The 23,148-nt window shown below is 34.3% G+C and overlaps 1 protein-coding gene across 1 annotated transcript; it reads right to left on the bottom strand.

Moving 5' to 3' along the window:
* Positions 1-5,761: 5,761 nt before the first annotated feature.
* LOC111366999 (UDP-glycosyltransferase 90A1-like) lies at positions 5,762-13,888 on the bottom strand. The gene is made up of 3 exons (XM_022987675.1): positions 13,668-13,888; positions 13,470-13,542; positions 5,762-6,235 (listed from the first exon to the last, which is right to left on the bottom strand). The coding sequence occupies exons 1-3, from the start codon at positions 13,886-13,888 to the stop codon at positions 5,762-5,764; spliced, it is 768 nt and encodes a 255-aa protein (XP_022843443.1).
* Between the last annotated feature and the right edge of the window lie 9,260 nt (positions 13,889-23,148).

Below are 23,148 nucleotides of genomic sequence, written 5' to 3'. Positions count from 1 at the left end.
CTCGTTTAGTCGAGGGTCTGAAATCATCTCATCGGCCGAAAAGAAAAATTGGCAGATTCTTTTTCAAGATCTGCCAACATTAAATTTTTCTTTTAAAAATTTTCTTTTCTTTGAGTAATACTGAAATAATTTTTGGGAGGGCACAGCAAGTGGGGATGTCGTTTTCTCTTTGAGAAACTCAAGTGTTCTTGTTGACTGTTGAATTTCCCTTACTTCGTTTGGTGTTGAACTTCGTATACAATTGTGTATTTGTAAATGATGCAGTATAGTGATAATTTTTTTTGGTTTACAGTAAGCCGTAACTAACCTGTTCTTGGTGAAATTATAGACTTTTCTTGTCTTTTTGCGGTACCTGCAGTCTGCAGACATTGAATTTGTGATTAAATTAATTTTGTATTGAATAGTTGGTACACTTATTTTTGGGAAGAATTACTTTGGTAATAAAATCATTTTTTTTTCAAACAAGAGATTCTCTGAACCTCCTCTAACTCTACCTCTGTCTAGGTTTCCCTGAGAGAACCCTAGAAACTTTGGGGACTAGGGCTTCGGTTCAAGAAATCTGAAATCTTCAAAAACTGTTTTCTTAAATATCTCACTGTGAGTTGAGAATAAAATCAAAAAAATATATTTTCGATTGATAAATTGTTGTACAATCTATGTGAATTGTGCTAACACTCAACTTGATCTTCTCAGGTGTTAACCTGTCAAAGTTTAATGCTTCAAAGGTACATACACTGCACTTACAATTTTTGGTAACTTACTGTGTGTAAGTTTATGAAATTAAATTCATAGCATGCTTAGTGTTTTTTGAATATCTGAATGTGTCTTATTTCGGTTGCAATAATTCTGTACACATCACACTAAAGCATAGTCCACATATAATCTGAAATTGGAATAATAGGACAGTGAACTTTGTGACATACCGTTGACTAAATAATCATTGAGATATACCTGTTTTATCATAACTTGTGAACAATTTCACACTCCTGCACAATATGAACTCTAAGGTAGATGTCCAAATGTGGGATGGCAAAGGAGACTTTAGTCTCTGGCGTCAAAAAATTAAAGCACTATTGTTACAGTTAAAATGTGCTAAGGCTATTGATGAATCTTGGCTAGAAACCTTATCTGAAGGTAGGAAAACTGAGCAAGATGAATTAGCCTGGAGCACTTTGTTCCTACACCTGTCTGATACTGTAATTAGGAAAGTAGGAGAAACTAAAACTGCTGAAGAATTATGGACTGCCTTAGAAAAACACTACCTTACAAAGACTGTGCCAAATAAATGTTTTCTTTGGAGACAGTTTTTTAGTTTTAAGTTTGATCCTAATCTTGATACGGGAGATAATATGGATAGGTTTAATAGGATCACACAGGACTTAGCAAACTGTGATGAGAAAATTTCTGATGAACAGAAGGTAGTTGGCCTACTTAATACTCTAGGAGATAAATATAAAGATATTAGAAATGCTTTAGAGTATGGTAGGAGTGATCTCACTGTTGAAATAATTCACAGTTCTCTTCTGAATAAAGAACTTGAATTAAAATCTGAACACAAAGAAGTGTACCATGTTGAGGGTATGTCATCAAATCAAAAATCATATCCTAAAGGAGTAAGTAACTTCAGTCATTCCAATTTTAACAGGAATAAAACCTTTAACAAAAGGCAGTGGAATAACACCAAGGGAAAAGACAAAAAACCAATCAAAGGAAAATAAAACAGCAACAATAATAGAAAATGCTTTTATTGTGGAAAGACATGCCACTTTATTAAAGACTATTTTAAAAGGGCAAATGACCAAAAGAATGGGTCTAACACTGAAAATGCTTCTTCAGCTGCTGCTGCTAATTATAAAGAAGCAGGAGCTAATATTGGAGTAGCCTATGTATCTCCATCTGAAGATACTGATCAGGACTGGGTCCTGGAATCAGGGTGTTCCTTTCATATGACACCCAATATTAACTACATTTCAGATTTTTGTAGTCTAGATGGAGGATTTGTAAAACTTGGGAATGATGAGTCATGCCAAGTTAAGGGAATTGGAAATGTGCTGTTGAAATTTAAAAATGGTCATCACAAGTTATTAAAACATACAAGATATGTACCAGCACTTAGAAGAAATCTCATATTCCGGGGAGTTCTTGATGATGAAAATTACCAAATTGGTATTAAAAATGGTTTTACAAATATAACAAGAAATCAAGAACACATTGTCAGATCTTCTAAGCTCAATGGAATCTATGTAATAGGTGCTGAAACCATTTCACCAAAAATTTCTATGAATTCTGTCACACAACCCGATAAATTAGAACTGTGGCATAAAAGACTTGGCCACTTAAGTGAAAAAGGTCTAAAAACACTATCATGTCAAGGGGCTTTTGGAAAAGATAGTGTTCAGAAATTGACCTTTCGTGAACACTGTATCATGGGAAAACAGGTCAGATTGCCTTTTAAGGTAGGGCTGCACAAATTTCAAGATGTTCTTGAATACATACATTCTGATTTATGGGGACCTGCACCTGTTTCTATTGTATCTGGTTACAGATATTATCTTCTTACAACCGATGACTATTCAAGAAAGACATGAATTTTCTTACTAAAATCTAAATCTGATACTTTTGCAATTTTCAAAGAATGGAGTGTTTTAATTGAAAATCAGATTAGTAAGAAGATAAAGATTTTAAGAACTGATAATGGTCTTGAATTCTGCAATACTGAATATGATCAATATTGTAGTAAACAAGGGATAATGAGACATAAAACTGTAAGCTATACTCCACAATAAAATGGAGTTGCCGAGAGGTTAAATAGAACAATTCTTGAAAGGACCAGATGTATGCTAATCAGTTCTGGCCTTCCAAAATTTTTCTGGGGTGAAGCTGTAAAAATAGCATGTTATCATATAAATAGATGCCCCTCCAGCTCTCTAAATAATAGAATTCCTCAACAAATCTGGTCTGGTTCAATGCCAGATTATTCTCATCTAAGAACTTTTGGATGTGCAGCCTATGCACACCATACTGAGTCAAAATTGGACCCTAGATCATTGAAGGGTGTGCTCTTAGGATATGGAGAAGGTGTTAAAGGCTATAGATTGTGGTTAAGAGATGTAAGGGGTTATAAGGTAATAACAAGCAGATCTGTTATCTTTAATGAAGATGATTTCCCTTGTCTTAGTGACAAATCTAGTGAGAAATTGGGAAAAGATGACTTCATTATCACAGAAATTAATTATGATAGCCACAATACTGTTGACCAGGCTCAGTTTGAGATGAAGCCACATCAGGCAGTATCCCAAAATAACTCAGATGTTGAAATAATTGAAGATGAACAGCATCTGGAGCCTGCACATGATCTGCAAGGCTATTAGCTTGCCAGGGATAGAGAAATGAGGGAAATAAGACCTCCACCCAGGTATCAACATGCTGATTTTGCATTTGATCAGACTGAATCTGATCAGTTTGACTTAGAACCAGTCTCTTATGAAGAAGCTATATCTTCCAAAGAATCTCCTAAGTGGATTGCTGCTATGGAAGATGAAATGAATTCACTCTTTAAAAATGAGACTTGGACTCTAGTTGATAAGCCCAAAGATTGCAAACTAATTGATTGTAAATGGGTTTATAAAATTAAAGAGGGTGAGACTAAAGCTAGTGATAAAAGATTTAAGGCAAGACTGATAGCTAAATGCTTTAACCAAAGGGAAGGAATAGATTACACTGAAATTTTTTCACCAGTTGTTAAATATACATCCATTAGAGTCCTACTTGCTATAGTGACACAATTTGACTTGGAGTTAGAACAACTCGATGTGAAAACTGCCTTCTTGTATGGCTCTTTAGATGAAACCATACATATGACTCAACCAAGAGGGTTTGAAGTGGAAGGAAAGGGAAACTTAGTGTGTCTCTTAAAGAAATCCTTATATGGCCTAAAACAGGCTCCTAGGCAGTGGTATAAAAGATTTGACTCTTTTATACAAGGCTTGAACTTTAGGAAATCAGAATCTGATCCCTGTTTCTATTAGAAGAAAGAAGGGGAATCTGATTTTTTCTATCTGTTTTTGTATGTTGATGATATGCTCCTTACTGGTCACAATTCTATTGCACTAAATTCAATTAAAGAAAATCTGAAATTTGAATTTGAAATAAAAGATTTAGGACCAGTTAGAAAGATTTTGGGCATGGAAATAAAAAAAGATAGGATAAATGGAAAGTTGTTTCTAACACAAAAATCTTATATTGATAAGGTTGTAAAAATGTTCTCCCTTCATGAGTCTAAGCCTATAAGTTTGCCTCTATCTGCTGGTATGAAACTATCTATTGATCAATCGCCTAAAACTGAAGAAGAGCATAAAAGAACGATAAATGTGCCTTATTCTAATGCTGTTGGATCTGTAATGTATGTCATGGTTTGCTCTAGGTCTGATATAGCTTATGCCGTGAGTGTGTTAAGTAGATTTATGAGTAACCCAGGTGAAATACATTGGCAATGCATGAAAAATCTGATTAAGTACTTGAAAGGAACAAGTAACTTAGGTCTAATGTTCAAAACAAATAAAAATGGATTTAGACTTAAGGGATATGTAGATTCAGATTTTGCTGGTAATCTAGACAATAGGAAGTCCACAATTGCATACTTTTATGTGATAAATGATACATGCATTAGCTGGAAATCTCAGCTTCAAAAACTTGTTGCATTGTCCTCAACCGAGGCTGAATATATCGCTGTAACAGAAGCTGTGAAAGAGGGATTGTGGCTGAAGGGTTTGCTTAATGAATTAGGTCTTATAGAAAATCAGGTGGAGCTATGTTCAGACAATCAAAGTGCTATTTTTCTAAGTAAAAATCCTATCCTGCATGATAGATCAAAGCATATAGATGTAAAGTTCCATTTTATTAGAGATATCATTGATACGGGTGATATTAGATTAATCAAAATACCTACAAAGGTAAATCCAGCAGATGCTGGAACTAAGGTAATCCCTATTAGTAAGTTTCTTGATTCTTTAAGATTAATAAATCTTGAAGAAAACTGATTCTCGTTATTTTTGTTTTTACAAGTAATAAGAGCAAATGAAATGAAGTCGAGTTTTGAATCCACAAGAACATGCACAAAAGACAGCAAAGATGGAGAATGTAGAAGTTGGGTTGTTGCCATTTGTGAAGCCCAAGTTAATATCCACGACCCATGACCCGGTTAAATGGCCCAACTGGTTGAATTATCTGGAAGCTTAATTGCATAAAGGAAAAACAAGTTTTCTGTTTTGAGAAAAACGACTCTCACATGATCGTGACACCTGGCAATCTCTGGACCATTGGATCAAATGATTTGATTATTTCATATAAAAGATCAACAATTCTAGGGTTAGGGTTGGCTCTCATTTTACGCAGCTTTCGTTTTCTTTTCGTTTTGAGTTGAAAACTCTCTCTGAATTTTTGGCTCTCTCGTCTTGAATCTTGTTGATTCTTTTTGTTGGTTGAGAGTAGACGTGATGCTATGAACTCTTGTGTGAGTTCTTTGTATTGTTGAGAAGATTGTTGTCGTAGTGGCTGGAACTGTGTGTTCCTTCTGTGATTCGAAAACTGCTGTAATTTGGCCGGTGTGTTTTGTTCTAGTAGATTCGAGCTTATTCCTTCGTGGATGCTCAACGGGGATTAGGCGATTTTGACAAATCGCTGAACCTCGAGGCTTCGGCCAAAAATCGCTTGTGTTTTTCTTTACTGTTTTCAGATCTACAAATCTTGATCCTTAGTCTTGCTATTTTTGATGTTTTGAAACGGTTCTAGGGTTCCTACATGCAGATTTATCGTCTAGCCATTGCATATATAGTGGCTTCTCCATGGCAGCCATAGAAGTTGACTTAGCTAAACAGAGTGGCCCAACACACCCAGCTTTTGGCCCCATTTTATGATTCCAATAATCAACATAGCTTGACTCTAGCTCATAAAAACTGTTGACAATTAAGCTATGACTTTTCACCTTGGCAAGGATTTGCTCTTCCACGAAGTCCACCCATTCTCCAGTGGGTCCAATCTTACCGAAAGGTGGATCAAAGTCATTTCTTGTCAACATCAACTTGGGAAAATCAGGAATCAGAAAGGGACTATCTGGCGAAACTGCTTCGGCATGTGGCCTATCATTTCCCATTATTTGACACTGGGTGGTGGAAAAAATTCCCATGCCGGAAAAAACCAGCCTTGGAATACCGAATTTTACTGCAGATTGTTGAGTCTAACCAAGAAATATATCAGAGATTATGCAGGAAACAGGCTGAAGATTTTGAATGGAGTTTTCAAAATCATGCTGCATATTTTGTTGTAGCAATAGCAAAAGGGATAAAACAAGCCATGGATGGAAATTTATCAGTGTTTTCAACTCCATGAGGTACCCCATCTATTTTTTGTGGAAACGGGAGTTCAACAAGTTTAATATCACTGTCCTGAAGAATAGCCCGAATGCATGGAGAGTTTTCGACGGTGGTGAAAATTGTGACAGCAATAGAACGTTGCCGGAGGAGGCGGCCGAGATAGAGAAGAAGGATGGTGTGGCCTTGAGACATGAAAGGGAAAATAATGAAATGAGGGACTGAAATTAGAGCCATTTTTTTTCCAAGCTTGAGTATTTTTTAGCAAGATTTCTTGTCCTTTTTATAACCATTCTGAGAGTCTCTTGGGTGGCCAGTTAAGCAGTTTGGACGAAGCTTGACGTACAGAATCCCCCAACCACTCACATGATCATTTGGGGGGGGGGGTAGGTTTTTGGCCAGTTCGTTTTTCAATAAAGCTTATACACCATGGTGTACAATTCTGTCACAATGTGAGGGGTCCCACATGAATATTATATTTGTGGGCCCTCTCATTGTGAGAGAGGTATTGCTGTACACTCAACACAATTGTTCCTTTTTATACAAGTGGATCCTGCATGGGGACCTACTTGTTGAGAGGCAGTTTAGTGAGAGCAAGACAGATTGGAAGAGCATGTTTGGCTGGTGTGGCCTTGAGACATGAAAGAGAAATAATGAAATGGGGGACTAAAATTAGAGCCATTTTTTTTTGAAACTTTAGTATTTTTTTGTAAGATTTCTTGTCCTTTTTATAACCATTCTGAGAGTCTCTTGGCGGCCAATTAAGTAGTTTGAACGAAGCTTGCCGTACATAATCCCCCAACCACTCACATGATCATTTGGGATAGGTATTTGGCCAATTCATTTTTCAATAAAGTTTCTTGTAAACCATGGTGTACAGTCATCTCATAATGTGAGTGGGCACACATGAATATTATATTTGTAAACCCTCTCATTGTGAGAGGGATGTATGGGTGTACAACAATAAGTGCTGTACACTCAACGCAACTGTTCCTTTTTATACAAATGGGTCCTGCATGGGGACCTACCTGCTGAGAGGCAGTTTAGTGAGAGCAAGATAGATTGGAAGAGCATGTTTGGCTAGTGTGGCCTTAAGACATGAAAGGGAAAATAATGAAATGGAGGACTGAAATTAGAGCCTTTTTTTTTTCCAAGCTTGAGTATTTTTTTGCAAGATTTCTTGTCCTTTTTATAACCATTCTGAGAGTCTCTTGGGCGGCCAGTTAAGCAGTTTGGACGAATCTTGTCGTACAGAATCCCCCAACCACTCACATGATCATTGGGGGTGGGTTTTTGGCCAATTCATTTCTCAATAAAACTTCTTATACACCATGGTGTACAATTCTCTCACAATGTGAGGGGTCCCACATGAATATTATATTTGTGGACCCTCTCATTGTGAGAGAGGTATTGCTGTACACCCATCACGACTGTTCCTTTTTATACAAGTGGGTCCTGCATGAGGACCTATTTGCTGAGAGGCAGTTTAGTGAGAGCAAGACAGACTGGAAGAGCATGTTTGGCTGGTGTGGCCTTGAGACATGAAAGGGAAAATAATGAAATGGGGGATTGAAATTAGAGCCATTTTTTTTTGAAGCTTCAGTATTTTTTTGCAAGATTTCTTGTCCTTTTTATAACAATTCTGAGAGTCTCTTGGGCGGCTAGTTAAACAGTTTGGACAAAGCTTGTTGCACAAAATCCCCCAGCCACTTACATGATCATTGGGGGTGGGTTTTTGGCCAATTCATTTTTCAATAAAACTTTTTGTACACAATGGTGTACAATCCTCTCATAATGTGAGGGGGCCCACATGAATATTATATTTGTGGACCTCTCATTGTGAGAGGTGTGTATGCGTGTACAACAATAAGTGCTGTACACCCAACACAACTGTTCCTTTTTATACAAGTGGGTCCTGCATGGGGACCTACTTGCTGAGAGGCAATTTAGTGAGAGCAAGACATATTGGAAGAGCATGTTTGGCTAGTGTGGCCTTAAGACATGAAAGGGAAAATAGTGAAGTGGGGGACTAAAATTAGAGCCATTTTTTTCCAAGCTTAAGTTTTTTTTGAAAGATTTCTTGTCCTTTTTATAACCATTCTGAGAGTCTCTTGGGCGACCAGTTAAGCAGTTTGGACGAAGCTTGTTGTACAGAATCCCACAACCACTCACGTGATCATTGGGTGGGTTTTTTGGCCAATTCGTTTTTCAATAAAGCTTCTTGTACACCATGGTGTACAATACTCTCGCAATGTAAGGGGTATCACATGAATATTATATTTGTGGACCCCCTCATTGTGAGAGGGGTATTGCTGTACACCCAAGACAACTGTTCCTTTTTATAAAAATGGGTCTTGCATGGGAACCTACTTGCTGAGAGGCAGTTTAGTGAGAGCAAGACAGACTGGAAGAGCATGTTTGGTTGGGATTTTAAAAGATTATAATGAGATTTTAATATCTTAAATTTGAATAGATATTTATAAAACTTAGGATGTGTTTGATTGCAAGCATGTAATTTGCATCGAAAGTTTTAGATAGTTCAATTGCCTAAAACATATTTGTGTGAAAATTATCAATTAAATGCATTTGATTAATTTAATTTTCAACGTATAAAATATTATACTTGTCCAATTTTTATTGGTGGGTAGAAGAGAGAGAGAGAGAGAGTTGATATATGAAAGAGAGTGAATTTTCTGGAAAATAAAATCCTACTCCTCCTAAAGAAAATATTTTCCTTGATTTTGAGGAAAATATAGTTACGTGACCAGAAGTAGGAAAATATTTTTCATAAAAAAGAATCAGTCAAATAGTACAAAAGTATGAATTTTGATGAAAAATATACATTTTTCAAAGAAAATATTGGCAATCGAACGCACCCTTATAAGAATCTCAAAAAGTGTGAGATTTCAAAAGAGTTTATTATCTGTATTTTAAAGCTGTAAACCCATCTAAATTTCTCAAAAATTCATTTATTAATGAAATCTTATCAATCCACGAATTATTGGATACATAGATTTTAATAAATTTTAAGATAATCCATTAAATTTTGTAATGGTGACATCAAAATTTACAAGGTCATTGAAAATCCACTAAATTTCCAATCGAGAACATCCCCTAAACTTAGACCGTGTATATGATAACATATAAGTAAAAATAAAAACACAAAAGATATTTAAAATCAAAATATTAGGTTGTATTGTTTTTATATAATTCAAAATTTATATTATACAGTGTTAATATGATATAACAAGATTAACCATTATTAAGAAATAGCTACGAATGACAATTTTATGAATAATTTAATAAGACATTTAAATAACAGTAGCCAAATCTCAATTGCCTCTATTTACTATTATCAACAATGAAAGTCGGCGCGATAACAACTGCCCTTCAAAAAATGCTTATTGTACATCAACATTTACATAATTTTTTAGAGATCGATGATGTGTTAAAATGAAAATGAGGTTTTTTATTTTTATTTTTTTAAGTTGACGAGATTTTAATCCAATTAAATATTGCCACATTATTTGTTGATAAACTATCTGTAAGTTGTGATTTACATGTAATACAATCATCGCCTTGTACAATTGTATAATTTATAAAATTTTGACATTTAAATTAACTGAATGATAAAGAAGCTTATGCATTTTTTATTGCACTGCATAAGACGACATTGTATAGTAATAATAATCTTGTCATTTTTGCCCCCAGGGCATATCTCCCAGTGGCAAAGGGGAGGGCGGATAGGGCTCAGCGCGGCAGTGTGCAGAGTTCGATTCCCCGTAAGGTGGAATTGGCTTTGTTGCAAGCGGGAGTTACCATATGGGTTAACAGCCTTGGCCTATCCATGTGCTCTCCCCCCTGACTCCTGGGAGGTACATCCTGCGATTTACCTCCTCCACGATGGTCCAGGGCAGGGTCGGTGGGGGCCCTTAAGGTTGGGGTTCAACCTTTTTAATAATCTTGTCATTTTCAGCAGCGACCCAAATAATAGAGGCTGACCTTCTCTCAAACAATTTATGTATAGGATTTTACCCAGAGCATAGTTTAGTGGTGCAAAAGACAGGAGTGATGTTATCTCACCCATTGCTAGCAGTCGCAGTATGAGGGTTCGATTCTTGAAACATGAAATTGGACTCCTTGTAAGCGCAGTGTACATGTAACTCTTGTTCCCTGACCTGTTGGGGCACATCCCACGATTTACCTCCCTCACAAAACTTTAAAGACGTGGCGGTGGAGGCCCTTAAAGTTGAGGTTCAACCCTTTTTTTTTTACCCCTTGTACATTGAGTTGTGAAGTATACTCCCCTCACACAAGGGGGGGGGGGGGCAAGCCCAATTAATGCTCGGGCCCCACTCCCATGTGAGGAGGCTGTACACCAAGCCTTACGACTCTGTGTACATGTAGAACCCTTCGTATGTATATATTTTGTGGGGCCTGCTTGGGGTATAGGGGTTGACAACCTATCAAGGGGGTCAGCTCAACCCCTCTGGCCCCTTTACAAAGGGCCTTACACATATTTTGTAGACTTCAACAGTGTAATTACATTTATATATAGAAGGGGGGCAATCAAATATTTTTCATCGAAGGATAAAAAATTAAATTATAAACAAATAAAAATTCAGAACATCTTTTTTCTCTTGAATGCTCATTTACGTTAGTATTTTGCTTGTCACTCGAAAATGGAGATTTTCTTTTATAATATTTTTTGATAATTGTTTCGCAAGAAATTCAATATATAAATGAATCCTAATTTACTCGGAATAATAATTTCAACCATAAAAATACAATCAATTTCAACAGCCAAATCATGATGAAGTCTCAACATTCAAAGTGAGATCAAAATCAAAACTTGACATTTACATATATTTTTTCCGTTAAGAATTTTACTGTTAATGGATATAAATATTAAAAAATGCATCTAGTCTAGATATAACAGACCTAATAATGCATGAAAACTATAGAATCAGATCTTAATTTATTGAGATAAAACAGGAACCCGATTTTATAACAACCAATTCTAGCTATATAACAAATAAGCAGGAAAATAAATTATTTCTAAATTTGACCTAGCAAAAGGTATATATTTCAAAAATTTACTCGGATCTATGGGTCAGCTGACCCCACAAGACTTCATGTAAATTCGTCTATCTATATACACACAAATACGTATAGACTATAGTTGAGGGTCAAAACATGGGCATACAACATGATGGTAACTAATCAAGATAGATTTCTCGTGTATGTTCATCTTCGATGACTCGTGGCTAGCAACATAAGAAGTACGAGCATGAATACACGATATATATATGACTTTAGGTAAATAATTAAAAAAAAAAAGTAAAATGTAAATATTTCGAAGACATATCGATGTGAGTTCTTTAAAATTATGTATTCATTTTCATTCCTTTTAAATTTTCAATAAAACAAATACTTTTATAATAGTGTAATCTTTACATGGCGAATGTGTTTACAAGTTTTTTAAGCTCATGTTTGGTAAAGATTAAGATTAAGATTTAAATTTAAGCCCATGTTTGGTAAAGATTAAGATTAAGATATATATTTAAATCAAAGTCAATAATCAATTTTAATCACATATTTCATGAGACTAGCAGTAAGCACGTACGTTGCACATTTTATATGCGGAATGAATGATATACATAATACTTTTAAAATAAGGCAATTGTTAGTGTTAAAGGAAAAAAATTTATTATGAAAGAATATACATATAAATAAAAGTTTTATGAAAGTTACGCACATAAAGTGAAAATATTGAATAAATTGAAATGCAATTATTTGTTTATGCTAGACTTTGGTTGGACCCCTATTTTCAACTATTACGAGTACATCGCCCAATTTTGTAGTATAGACAGACACGAAAAAAATTCAAATTAAAAGATGTACATTCAATTAAGTTTAAAATGTTTACGTATAAGTAAACTAAAGGTACGTAAATAATTTTCAAATTAAAAAAATTACTCATTCTATCTGTACCGTAACTTTTTTTTATCTAAAAATAAAACAAAAAATGTATATTATCTAAACATATTTAAAAATAAAAAATTACATATTAATAATGCTCATCATATTAATCCATAGCATTTATTTTAAATAAGAAACCAAATTTATATTCAAAATAGATAGATTAATGATAGAGTTCATTTTTCATATTGGAGTACTCATAATTTTGGATTAACTAAATTAAGTTTAATCGCTTAAAATCAAAGCTCGTCTACATATATAATCATATTAAAAATATAATAAATATTATTTTATATGATAATTAATCTAGCATTATATTAATGCAACCTTTAATATATTTTATTATATAATTATAATAAAATTACATCTATAATATGTGTGCTTAGTTCTTAAAGTGGTAAATTTAATTTAAACAATGTAAGTAATTAAACTTAATTTAATTAATGTAAATTTTTAAGTACTGCAATATAAAATAAATATTACAATTAGTGGATATTAAATGAAGTAAAATTATATTAAATTGTACTATATTAAATATATAAGGGTAGAATTGGCATGTAGCTAAAAATATAAGGGATTTTTATTAAGAGCATTAATTCAATTTATTCAACGTGAGAAATTGAAAAATGGATATTGTTTAAGGAACTCAAATGATGGCCTTAAATAACCATTTATAAAAATTAAAAAATATTTTTGAATTTAATTAATAGCATCACACTTAAATGGATATTAAATGAAGTTAAATTATGTTAAATGGTACTATATTAAATATATAACAGTAGAACTGACATATAACTAAATATGTAAGGGTAAAATTGGTATTCAAAAGTTTCTTCTCAATCTACACTTCTAATTTATATTAAATGGTACTATATTAAATATATAAAGGTAGAATTGATATATAAATAATAACTAAATATGTAAAGGTAAAATTGGTATTCAAAAGTTTCTCCTCAATCCACACTTTTAATATATTATAGATTTACAATTTTCAATTACATATTTCATCAATTTTTATTAAATTAAAATTTAAACCCGGGGCTAAATAACTTTAAGGTTAAGTTATATATTCTTGTTTTAATTATGTATCCTAATATATCTAAAAGTGAGAATTGTCACCAAGGTACCGAACCTTTCATTTAGTAGCAATCTTAATTCAAAACTTTCATTAGTGCCATTGTAGGTACCAAATCTTTAAAAAGATTCAAAAATTGATGAAAACTGACCTTGAGGCCATTGATTGACCAAAAAATGGAATTTTTTTTAATTTTTTTTTAACCAAATAAGGAAAGGGTACTTGAGTCAAAACACATTTACCCGTCTATAAATTTATTCTCTTTCTTTTTAAGTTCTGCCCACCTCTTCCTTCCATCACAGAAACCAAACCAAAGTTCACCCATCTTGCCGACGACCAACACCGGCATCACGCCACCACCGCACGTCGTACCCTTCTTCTTTCCCACTAGATTCTTCCATAATAGCGATGTTTCGCTAGAAAAAGGGAAGCAATAGACAAAGTAATCTTCATTGAGCTCCATGACTCATCGGGGATTCCAATCCACATCGTGGCTCCATCGCTGCACAGACCTCAGAGTCAAATAAAAGCTCACAGATAGCTGATGGTTTTGATTGAAATTACTAGAAATCAAACTAGAAGCAAAATTAGAAACTGGTTTTTTGGGATAGAGAAGAGATGAGCCTTTTACTAGTATTACTAATATTGGAAGAATTGAGGAGGCTTTTATGAGAAGTGTTGTCGTGAAGTAGAATTACCAGGAGTCAGAAATTGAACGAATTTGATTGTGAATCTTTTTTTAATACTGATCTTTACACTTCATTTGCCTTTTATACACTGGGGATTTATACAAGCATTTACATACAAAATGAATATTCTAATTCCACTAACTTCTGCCATGTGACATAACCGTATTTGTTCCACCATGCACATCAAATTCAGTTAGTCAGCTCCCCTTTGCTATTATGTTGGTTCGAATATTCTAACACCCCCCTCAAGGTGGAGTGTGTTTCTACTACTCCAAGCTTGTCTCTAAGGAACAAGAATCTTGAGTGAGCAAGTGATTTTGTTAGCAAGTCTACTGTATGATCTAATGATGGCACATAATTAATTTTCAATTCCCCTCTAAGAACCTTGTCTCTCACAAAATGAATATCGAGCTCTATATGCTTGGTACGTACATGGTAAACTGGGTTTGAAGCCAATGATCATACTAGATTATTGGGATAATCCTCTGTTGTATTCTTAACTTATTCATCAAGGATTGAATCCATGTAATCTCTGACGCACTATGAGTCAATGCCCTGTACTCTGTCTCTGTTCTTGACCTTGCAACCACATGTTGCTTTTTCGAACACCAGGACACCAAGTTATCTCCAAGATATACACAATAACCTGTAGTAGATCTTCTACATCTGGGCATGATGCCCAATCAGAATCTGCAAATGTTGTTATGTCCAGGTTATCACTCTTTTGAATGGCAAGGCCATGTTTTAGTGTTCCTTTCAGGTATCTAAATACTCTTGTGAGTGCCTTCCAGTGAGCATCGGTTGGCGTTCGAAAAAATGGCTCATTTTATTAACGGAATAAGCGAGACCAGGTCTTGTATAAGCTAAATACTGGAGGCCACCGATAGTACTTCTGTTCAAGGTTGGATTTTCCAAAGCCCGTCCCTCAGTCTTAGATATTTACTTCCCAGCTGCCATGGGTGTCAAGCTTGGTTTTAGATTTTCATACCCAAATATTTGAGTAGGTCAATAGTATATTTTGTGTGAGTCAAATATAGTCCTGCTTTGTCTCTAAACACTTCTATACCCAAGAACCGGCTGAGGTTTTCTATATCCTCGAGAACAAAGTTTGTGTTCAGATTATCAATAAACTCTTGTAATTGCTGATTGTTGCTTCCTGTCATCACTATATCATCCACGTAAACAAGTGAGTTATTTGCCTTGGACTATTTAAAGTTCCATTTCAACGGGGTACTTTTTAGCCTTTCATGCCATGCCCTTGGCGCCTGCCTTAATCTATGTAATGCCTTCTCCAATTTGCACACAAAGTTGGGATTTCTTCCATATACAAATCCTTCTAGTTGATGCATGTATAGCACCTCATTTAGCTTACCATTCAGAAAGGCATTATTCACATCTACCTGCCTAATATTCCTTTTCTTTGATACAACAAGTGTTAGGATGATCTTCTATGTCGATGCTTTGATAAAAGGTCTCACCAAAATCTACTCCAGGTGTTTGTAGGAACCCTTTGGCAACCAACCTAGCTTTATGCCTTTGTACTTTGTCCTCTGAATCACGCTTCAACTTGAACACCCATTTGCTTCCAATTATCTTCATTCCAACTTCATGAGGTAATAATGTCCAAGTTTTGTTTCATCAGGGCATTATATTCCTCATGCATTGCATTTCTCCAATTGTCATTTAGCATTGCATAACTAACAGTTACTGGTTCAGTTTCTGTTGATTTGTCCATTCTTTGGCTTGTGTAAATCTTTGGTTTGAAAATTCCCGCCTTGCTTCTAGTGACTATATGATGTCCATCAGTTTGTTTTGCAATTTGATCATCAACATCAGCTTCATTTTCAGTGTATTCAGTTCCACATTCATTCCGTTGAACATCATCAACCACCTGATCAACTGATTCATTCTAATTTACTTCAGTACTGTTGTTTTCTTCACCTACCTCAACTCCTACTCTAGGATCTAGTTCTCTACCAGAGGAGCCTACTGCAGTTGATGCACTGGGATAGATTATATCAGATGTACCTTGAGGTATTATTTTATGACTGGACTCAATGTTAAATGGAAGTAGACTTATGATAGATTCTGAGGTTTGTGGTTGAGTCAGTTTTTTTAAGAATCCTGACTTGAAAGGAAAATCTAGTTCATTGAATATGACATGTCCAGATATATAAATTCTACCACTAGAGCTTAGGCACTTAAATCCTTTGTGTGAATCACCATAGCTAAGAAAGGTGCATTTTTGTGAGTGGAAATCAAGTTTGTGTTTCTGGTATGGTCTAAGGTAAGGGTAACAAGCACATCCAAAAATTTTGAGTGTTTTGTAATCAAAGTTTCTTCCATACAGCACTTGAAAGGGAGATTTGTACTGTAATATAGGTGTGGGTAGTCTGTTGATCAAGTATGTTGCTGTTTTGAAGGACTCCTCCCAGTAGTGTAAGGAAATTTGAGCCTGAGCCAAGAGTGCTAGGCCGGTCTCAGTGATGTGCCTATGTTTCCTCTCTGCCCTACCAGTTTACACAGAAGTATAAGGGCAAGAATGTCTAAGTTCAATTCCAGATTCCAAGGTAATTTTATAAAAGTTCCTGAGCTCACCTCCCCAATTAGATTGTAAGGTTTTAATCTTTCTCTCAAGCTTATTTTCAACCAAATTTTTGAATTTTGTAAAGATGCTTAGTGCCTCAGATTTGTGTTTCATGGGGGTAGATCCAAGTAAACTTGCTATGATCATCCACAAAATGATATAATACCTAAACCTTGAGGTAGAATTGGGAGCTGGTCCTCAGATGTCTGTATAGATTAGGTCCAAAGGATTTATTGAATGTGATGAGGACATGTGAAATGGCAATGCATGGGATTTGCCAAGTTGACATGGTTCACAGAAAGCTAGAATTTCATTAACTTTGGTGGATTTATTACAAGATTTCAGGACTTGACTTAACACATGATTTGATGGATGACCTAGCCTTCTATACCATATATCAACTTTAGACTCTAACTTGACTCCTTTGGTTGACTCATCACAACTAGAATTCACCGTGATGCAGCTGGAATTATTCTGGTGGTTTTACTTTGGGTTTGGTACCTTCAGCTGATATAAAGCATCCTTAAGCATCCCTTGCAGCAGGGTCTTCCTAGTTTTTAGATCCTTCACAGCACAATGGTCAGGAAAGAACTCAATGAACACATTGCTATCATATGTAACCTGAGATACACTGATTAAGTTATTTTTTATTTCAGGCACATGTAGCAGTTTATTCAGTGTAAGAGTGTTATCTATTGCAAAAATACTTCCTTTCTCAATTTTGCAATTTCTAATGAGTTTCCATTACCAACAAGATATTTCTCCTTACCATTATATTTCTTAGCTATGTCCATGTTACCTTTGTCTGTTGTAACATGGTTGCTAGCACCAAAATCAGCAAACCATGCTGGATCTTCAATGATTCTTGGTGCAGCAGCATATGTAGAAGTTGATGTACTGGCCTGATGGTTTTGACTACTAGGTCTGCTCCCCATGTATCTGTCATCATACCTATTAAAACACCAACTAGCTGAGTGGATATTTAGTCCACAGATTTGACATGGTCCTTGATTTTCACTTGTCTTGCCTACTCTTCCTCTGCCTCTTGTTCTTCCTCTGAAGTTTGTGTACCTTCTACCACTTCCAGCTCTGAAGGTTCTACCACCACCTGATCCAGACCTTTGAGCCAACTATACACTTGAATGACTGACATTCAAAGATGCTAAGCCATTCTTGACTTGATTAAGACATTCAAGCCTGCTTTCGAAGGTCATAAGAACTGATGATAGCTCATACCACAAAATATCATCCCTGCTGTTAATTTGCACCACAATGGGTATGTATTCTTCATCAAGTCCTGCAAGAACATGGGTTACAAGATCACTATGATCTACCTTTTTTTCCTGCTATTTGCAGGTTATCAGCTAACTGCTTAATGGTGGTAAGGTACTGATCCATAGTCATAGAACCTTTTCTAGGTCTCTGCAACTCCCTAGTGAGGAACGTCACCCTTGATCTATTCAATATTCCATAACTTTCTTTGACTACATTCCACAAACTGCTTGAGCTAGTGCATCCCATGACCCTCATAGCATTTCAGGGTTCATGGATGAATACAACCACCCCATGAGTAACTGATCAGTTGACATCCATCTACTGTAATCTGGATTTTGGGTCACTTTTATGGCTTCTCCTGCTTCAGTAATAGTCTGGGTACTAAGGAGCTCGGGTGGACATTGTTTTGCTCTAGGAAGTAGCCTTCAAGATTGTGGCCTTTGATTATAGGCATAACCATGTTTTGTCATAAGAGAAAGTTGTTTTTGTCAAGCTTTACTGATGGAGTTTGAGTGAGATTCATCCCAAAGGGTGAAGACTAACCCACAATAACTTTTGTGGATGATGAAGGATTTAACTCGGTTGAAGGAGCTTGAACATTGGAATCGGTGCTAGCCATTTTTGCTCTGATACCAAGTTAGAAATTGAACGAATTTGATTGAGAATTTTTTTTAATACTGGTCTTTACACTTCATATGTCTTTTATACATAGGGGATCTATACAAGCATTTACATACAAAACGAATATTCTAATTTCACTAACTTCTACCATGTGACATAATCATATTTGTTCCACTATGCACAACAAATTCAGTTAGTCAGCTCCCCTTTGCTGTTATGTTGGTTCGAATATTCTAACACCAGGTTTTGAGGTCCAATTCCTTCCAACAATCGGTTTTGATTTTGCCTTTTCTTTTAATTTTGGTTTCCAATTGGGTGATTGGATTTTATTATAGTTGATTATTTTCATGTTTCTTGGTTTTATCGAATCATTTTTTTCTTTCTTTACTTCTCAAGGAATTTCTTCAATCGCAACTTAACATGAAGGGAGAGGCTTTGCAATAATAAAAAGAGACCTGAAGTTTGAAGAGGAGAGCATTTATGTGGAAAACAAAGTATAAAGATTGTAAATTTATGTTGTTACATTTGGAGGCTGTTAAGCCTCATGTTCGAGGCCCTTACTGAAGGCCACATCAATGTCACGTGGAGGTATTACATACAGACGGCTAGTAGTCAACAAGATAAAATTGAAAGGAAACAAGCTAGTCTTCGACCGAAGTACTATCTTCGTTCGAAGCTCCTTGGGCCGAAGCACTCCTTCTTTTGACTGGGCCGTATCACATCTGAAGCTTTCTCTCTCAAAGCCGAAACACCTGACACGTTCAAAGCAATATTTTTAAGAATGATTGATGTAATGTTTGTATTAATGAATATAAAAAATGTCAGCAAATGATGTAAGGCAGTTAACCCATTGTCAATGTAATTAATGTATTACAGAGAGTGATGTGAGGCTCCGATTGCTGGAATGAGGCCACATGGTTCTAATCCAACGGTAATCACGTCGGCCTTAGCTCTATAAATAGCAACTTTTTTAAGCTGTAATGATTGGCAAAAATATAAACAAATTTTGTATACTTGATACCATATTCAACTTTCTACCTTGCTTATTTGGCATGAATCTGCTTGAGCTTAGATCAATTCTACATTGATGGAAATGTGCATGATTGTTTATTAGCTTACAATCATCTCTAATCTTAGTCGACATCCGAACATTTTTGTCCCTCGTTATAAAAGCATCTTCCATGTCCATTATCACCATTCAATTTCGATCGTGTCCCGATCAAAACGTGCCAAAGTTTGCTTGCGCAGAAGCCAATGGACCCGACATCGGTTGGTCACATTGTCATTGCAAAAAAAAAAAAAAGGGTCAATAGAGAGGCATTTACAAAATTTGATGGGTTTTTCCCCCAAATCTTTAATGATGGTGCAGCCGCTGTCGACGTGGTGGGTAAACTTTGGTTTGGCCTATGTGATGGAGGGGAGGGGAGAGGAGATGAGGAGAGAAGTGAGGAGAAGAATAATTTTCTAGAAGGATAATGTGCTTTGATTGAAATACTTTTATCTTATTTGCGCAAAATTATAAAAATTTTCATTTATGGGTCAATTGACCGCCTCAGTGATAGTTTTCGTCAATCTGGATTTGATCTGTAAATTTTTTGAAGGTTTTGATACTTACAGTAACACAAATGAAAAGTTTGGATTAAGTCTACTACTAAATAAAAGATTTGATATCCTGACAAGTGGACTTCCGTACTTTTGTGCCTCCGTGAAATATTGACATTTTGACTTTGAGAAATGACCTTGAATAGATTTGGAATATTTAAAAAAGATATAAGAAACAAGGTACGTTACTGCATATTTTAGAGACGTGGCAATTCGAAAAGATGTCACTCTAATAGGAGTCATGTCCATGCCTAACAATTATGAAAGTTTCTAAGATTTATTTTCGTCTTTAAAATAATAAATAAATTCTATTTTTTTCCTATCATAATTATTATTCCAATTTAAAGTTTCTCCTATTTTTCTATTTCTAACTTTTTGTCGATGTCGAAATTTTTAGATATAGATAAAATAGGTAAAAGGTAATTTAGCCCTCGTTTGAGTCCAATTTTTAGGTCAATATGTACTTTAGAATAGTGTTTTGTTGGAGAACGTATGGTTAAAAAGTAAAAAATAAAATAAAATTGAGTTTACGTATGAAATTATTTTATAAGAGAATGTATGATTAAAAATGAGTTTTGAGAAAAAGAATTTTTGAAAAATTGGGGGCCAAACATAGGCTTAATTTATTTGGTAGAGTTTCAAAAAAAAAAAAAAAAAAAAAAGTTGTGAAATCTATAAAATATGTGCCTAAAGTTGATTTTCTAAAAAAATGAATTATTTTTTTTTCTTTTTTCTTTCTTTCTTTTTTTTTCTTTTCTTTTTTTTTTTTTTGATAAAGAACCTTTTTGATATATTTTATATTATTGAAAGACTTTCCATGTAAAAAATACAGCCAAAAAAGGTAAACATTTGAAAATCGAATCAGTTATGCTATAGGAACGAACTCAATGATAGATATTTATACATAGATACACTTGACAATTATTCATTGATAGTTAAAAAAAAAAAAAGATAAACAAAAAATTGTCAATGAAAAACTGTTGAGTCAGTTTGTCAAAAAATTATTTGTCATTGAGTCAGTTCAAGCAGCACTATTCAAATCGAATACCTTTAATAATTGAGGTCAAGCTAGTCGACGATTTATTCATTTATTGGGACGGTTCTGTTCATCCTTTGATTTTAATATTTTACCAAAAATTTGCAAACGCCTCAAGCGAAACGGAAAGGCCTAGCCCATATTTGAAAATCAATTTTAAAAAATAAATTTTTTTCACAAAATTATTTTCAATAACATGTTCTCACTATAAAATATTTTACATGTAAATTAAATTTTTTTTTTTGTAAATTTTAACCACACATTCTTTAAAAAAATAAAAAAAATCAAAATTTTAAATGATATTTTTCTCATGAGAATTATTTTAATGATCGTCAAATGGGGCTTAGCAATAAGTTCTTTTATAGCCATTACAATACTTAGCTCTAAGCCCCCGTTTGAATCTCATTAATTTCCATTCCATTACATTTTATTTTTTTCTTCTATTTTTAGCTACACAATTTTCAATAAAATAATATTACATTTAAATCGAAAAAATTTTCTTTTTTTAACCACTCATTTTATAAAAAAAAAAAAAAAATATTATTCCACCCATTTTCATTTATCAAAAATGGGGGCCAAACACGGGCTAAATTTGTAGTTCCTACCGTCATGCAATTATCAACATGTCTCTACAAGACTACAACTCCAATTTGAACATTAATTTCACTTTATCTACCAAAATTTTATGGTATTTTTGTACCACTTATACACTTTGTTGAGCCTCACACTTTTGTACCAATTGTACAAAGTGGTGGTTAAGTTGATGTCCCTAATTGTGCTAACTCTACTTTGTTATTTTCTCTATTTGATGGTCATTATTTAGGAAAAATAATATTTTCAATAATGATTTTTAGAAGAATGTTTGATTGAAATGTATGAAAAAGTTTTAAATTTATGCAGAATATTTTATTATGTAAATGTGTCGTTAAAAATGAGTATTTAGCAAAACGAGTTTTTAAATAGTGATTGTCAAACATGGGCTAATATTGTGCTTGTCAAGTGCAAATGTATATGTACAAGAAAAATATTTGATCAACCGCCTCCTAGTATTATGATCAATATTGAACATCTTACGTACCAAGGTTTAACATGTAATACCTGAAATTTTCGGTGTTGTTTAAGTGTAAAGTTTGTAAATAATAGAGCCAAATTGATAACTTTTAAATTCTTTTGGGTAAAAAATTGAAAATTTTGTAAATAAATTTTTGAGGATTTGAAGGATACGTATGACTTAATAAAGTTTAGAGGCTAAAGTGCAAATTTGAGAATTTTTAAAAATTTCACCAAATAATATATATAAATTGATCACCATAGAGGAAGACGAACCTCATATCACCTAAAATCATCCTTGGCAATTTGGCATGGATCAAAGTAAGCTCTTGACTATGAAAATCTTAAAGTTTAATTTCCTAAAAGTTTTGATAATTAATTGTTTTGAGAAAATTGAATAATATTTGGACCTATTTATAGCACAATAGTTGAAATATATCTAAACGGTTACCTATTTTGGCCCATAGGATGGCCCTAGGCCAAGGGCAACAAGGCAATGGCCTAGGGCCTCAAAAATGAAAAACAATTCATTTTAGAAGTCCAATTAAATTTAAGACAATATTACATGCACATAATTCTTTTTACCTCATCCTTTACCTACTACTCATAATCAACCTTTCCAGAGCGGCCCCTTTGTCAAAAAAATTGTACAAATAGAATAATTCACTCATAATAGGGGGTGGGGATCACATTTGGAAATTTTTATATTCATGCGAGACCTGCGTGCATTGTGGGGGCGACAACTTTTGGTACATTTTGTTCGGTACAAATGGAATTGTCCTTAAGTTTAAAAGATAGATATAAAAAGTATTTTAACTACAATATTTTTTGTTGATTCTAACTTAGTACGATCTTATTCAAAT

Source organism: Olea europaea, chromosome 18 (genome assembly GCF_002742605.1).
Source record: "Olea europaea var. sylvestris chromosome 18, O_europaea_v1, whole genome shotgun sequence".
Taxonomy (NCBI): Eukaryota; Viridiplantae; Streptophyta; class Magnoliopsida; order Lamiales; family Oleaceae; genus Olea; species Olea europaea.
The sequence above is the reverse complement of the archived record's forward strand: the minus strand, read 5'-3'. Positions and strand labels throughout refer to the sequence as shown.

What these genes read in the sequence shown, in the direction of transcription:
- LOC111366999 (XM_022987675.1), bottom strand. Translation starts at nt 13,888, where the DNA reads ATGGAGCTCAATGAAGATTACTTTGTCTATTGCTTCCCTTTTTCTAGC. An exon ending in GAGAATAAATTTATAGACGG is followed by an intron (nt 13,543 to 13,667) that starts GTAAATGTGTTT and finishes ATCTTTTTAAAG; the next exon opens with ATTTGGTACCTACAATGGCA. An exon ending in ATGAAAGGTTCGGTACCTTG is followed by an intron (nt 6,236 to 13,469) that starts GTGACAATTCTC and finishes TTTCTTGGTTAG; the next exon opens with ACTCAACAATCTGCAGTAAA.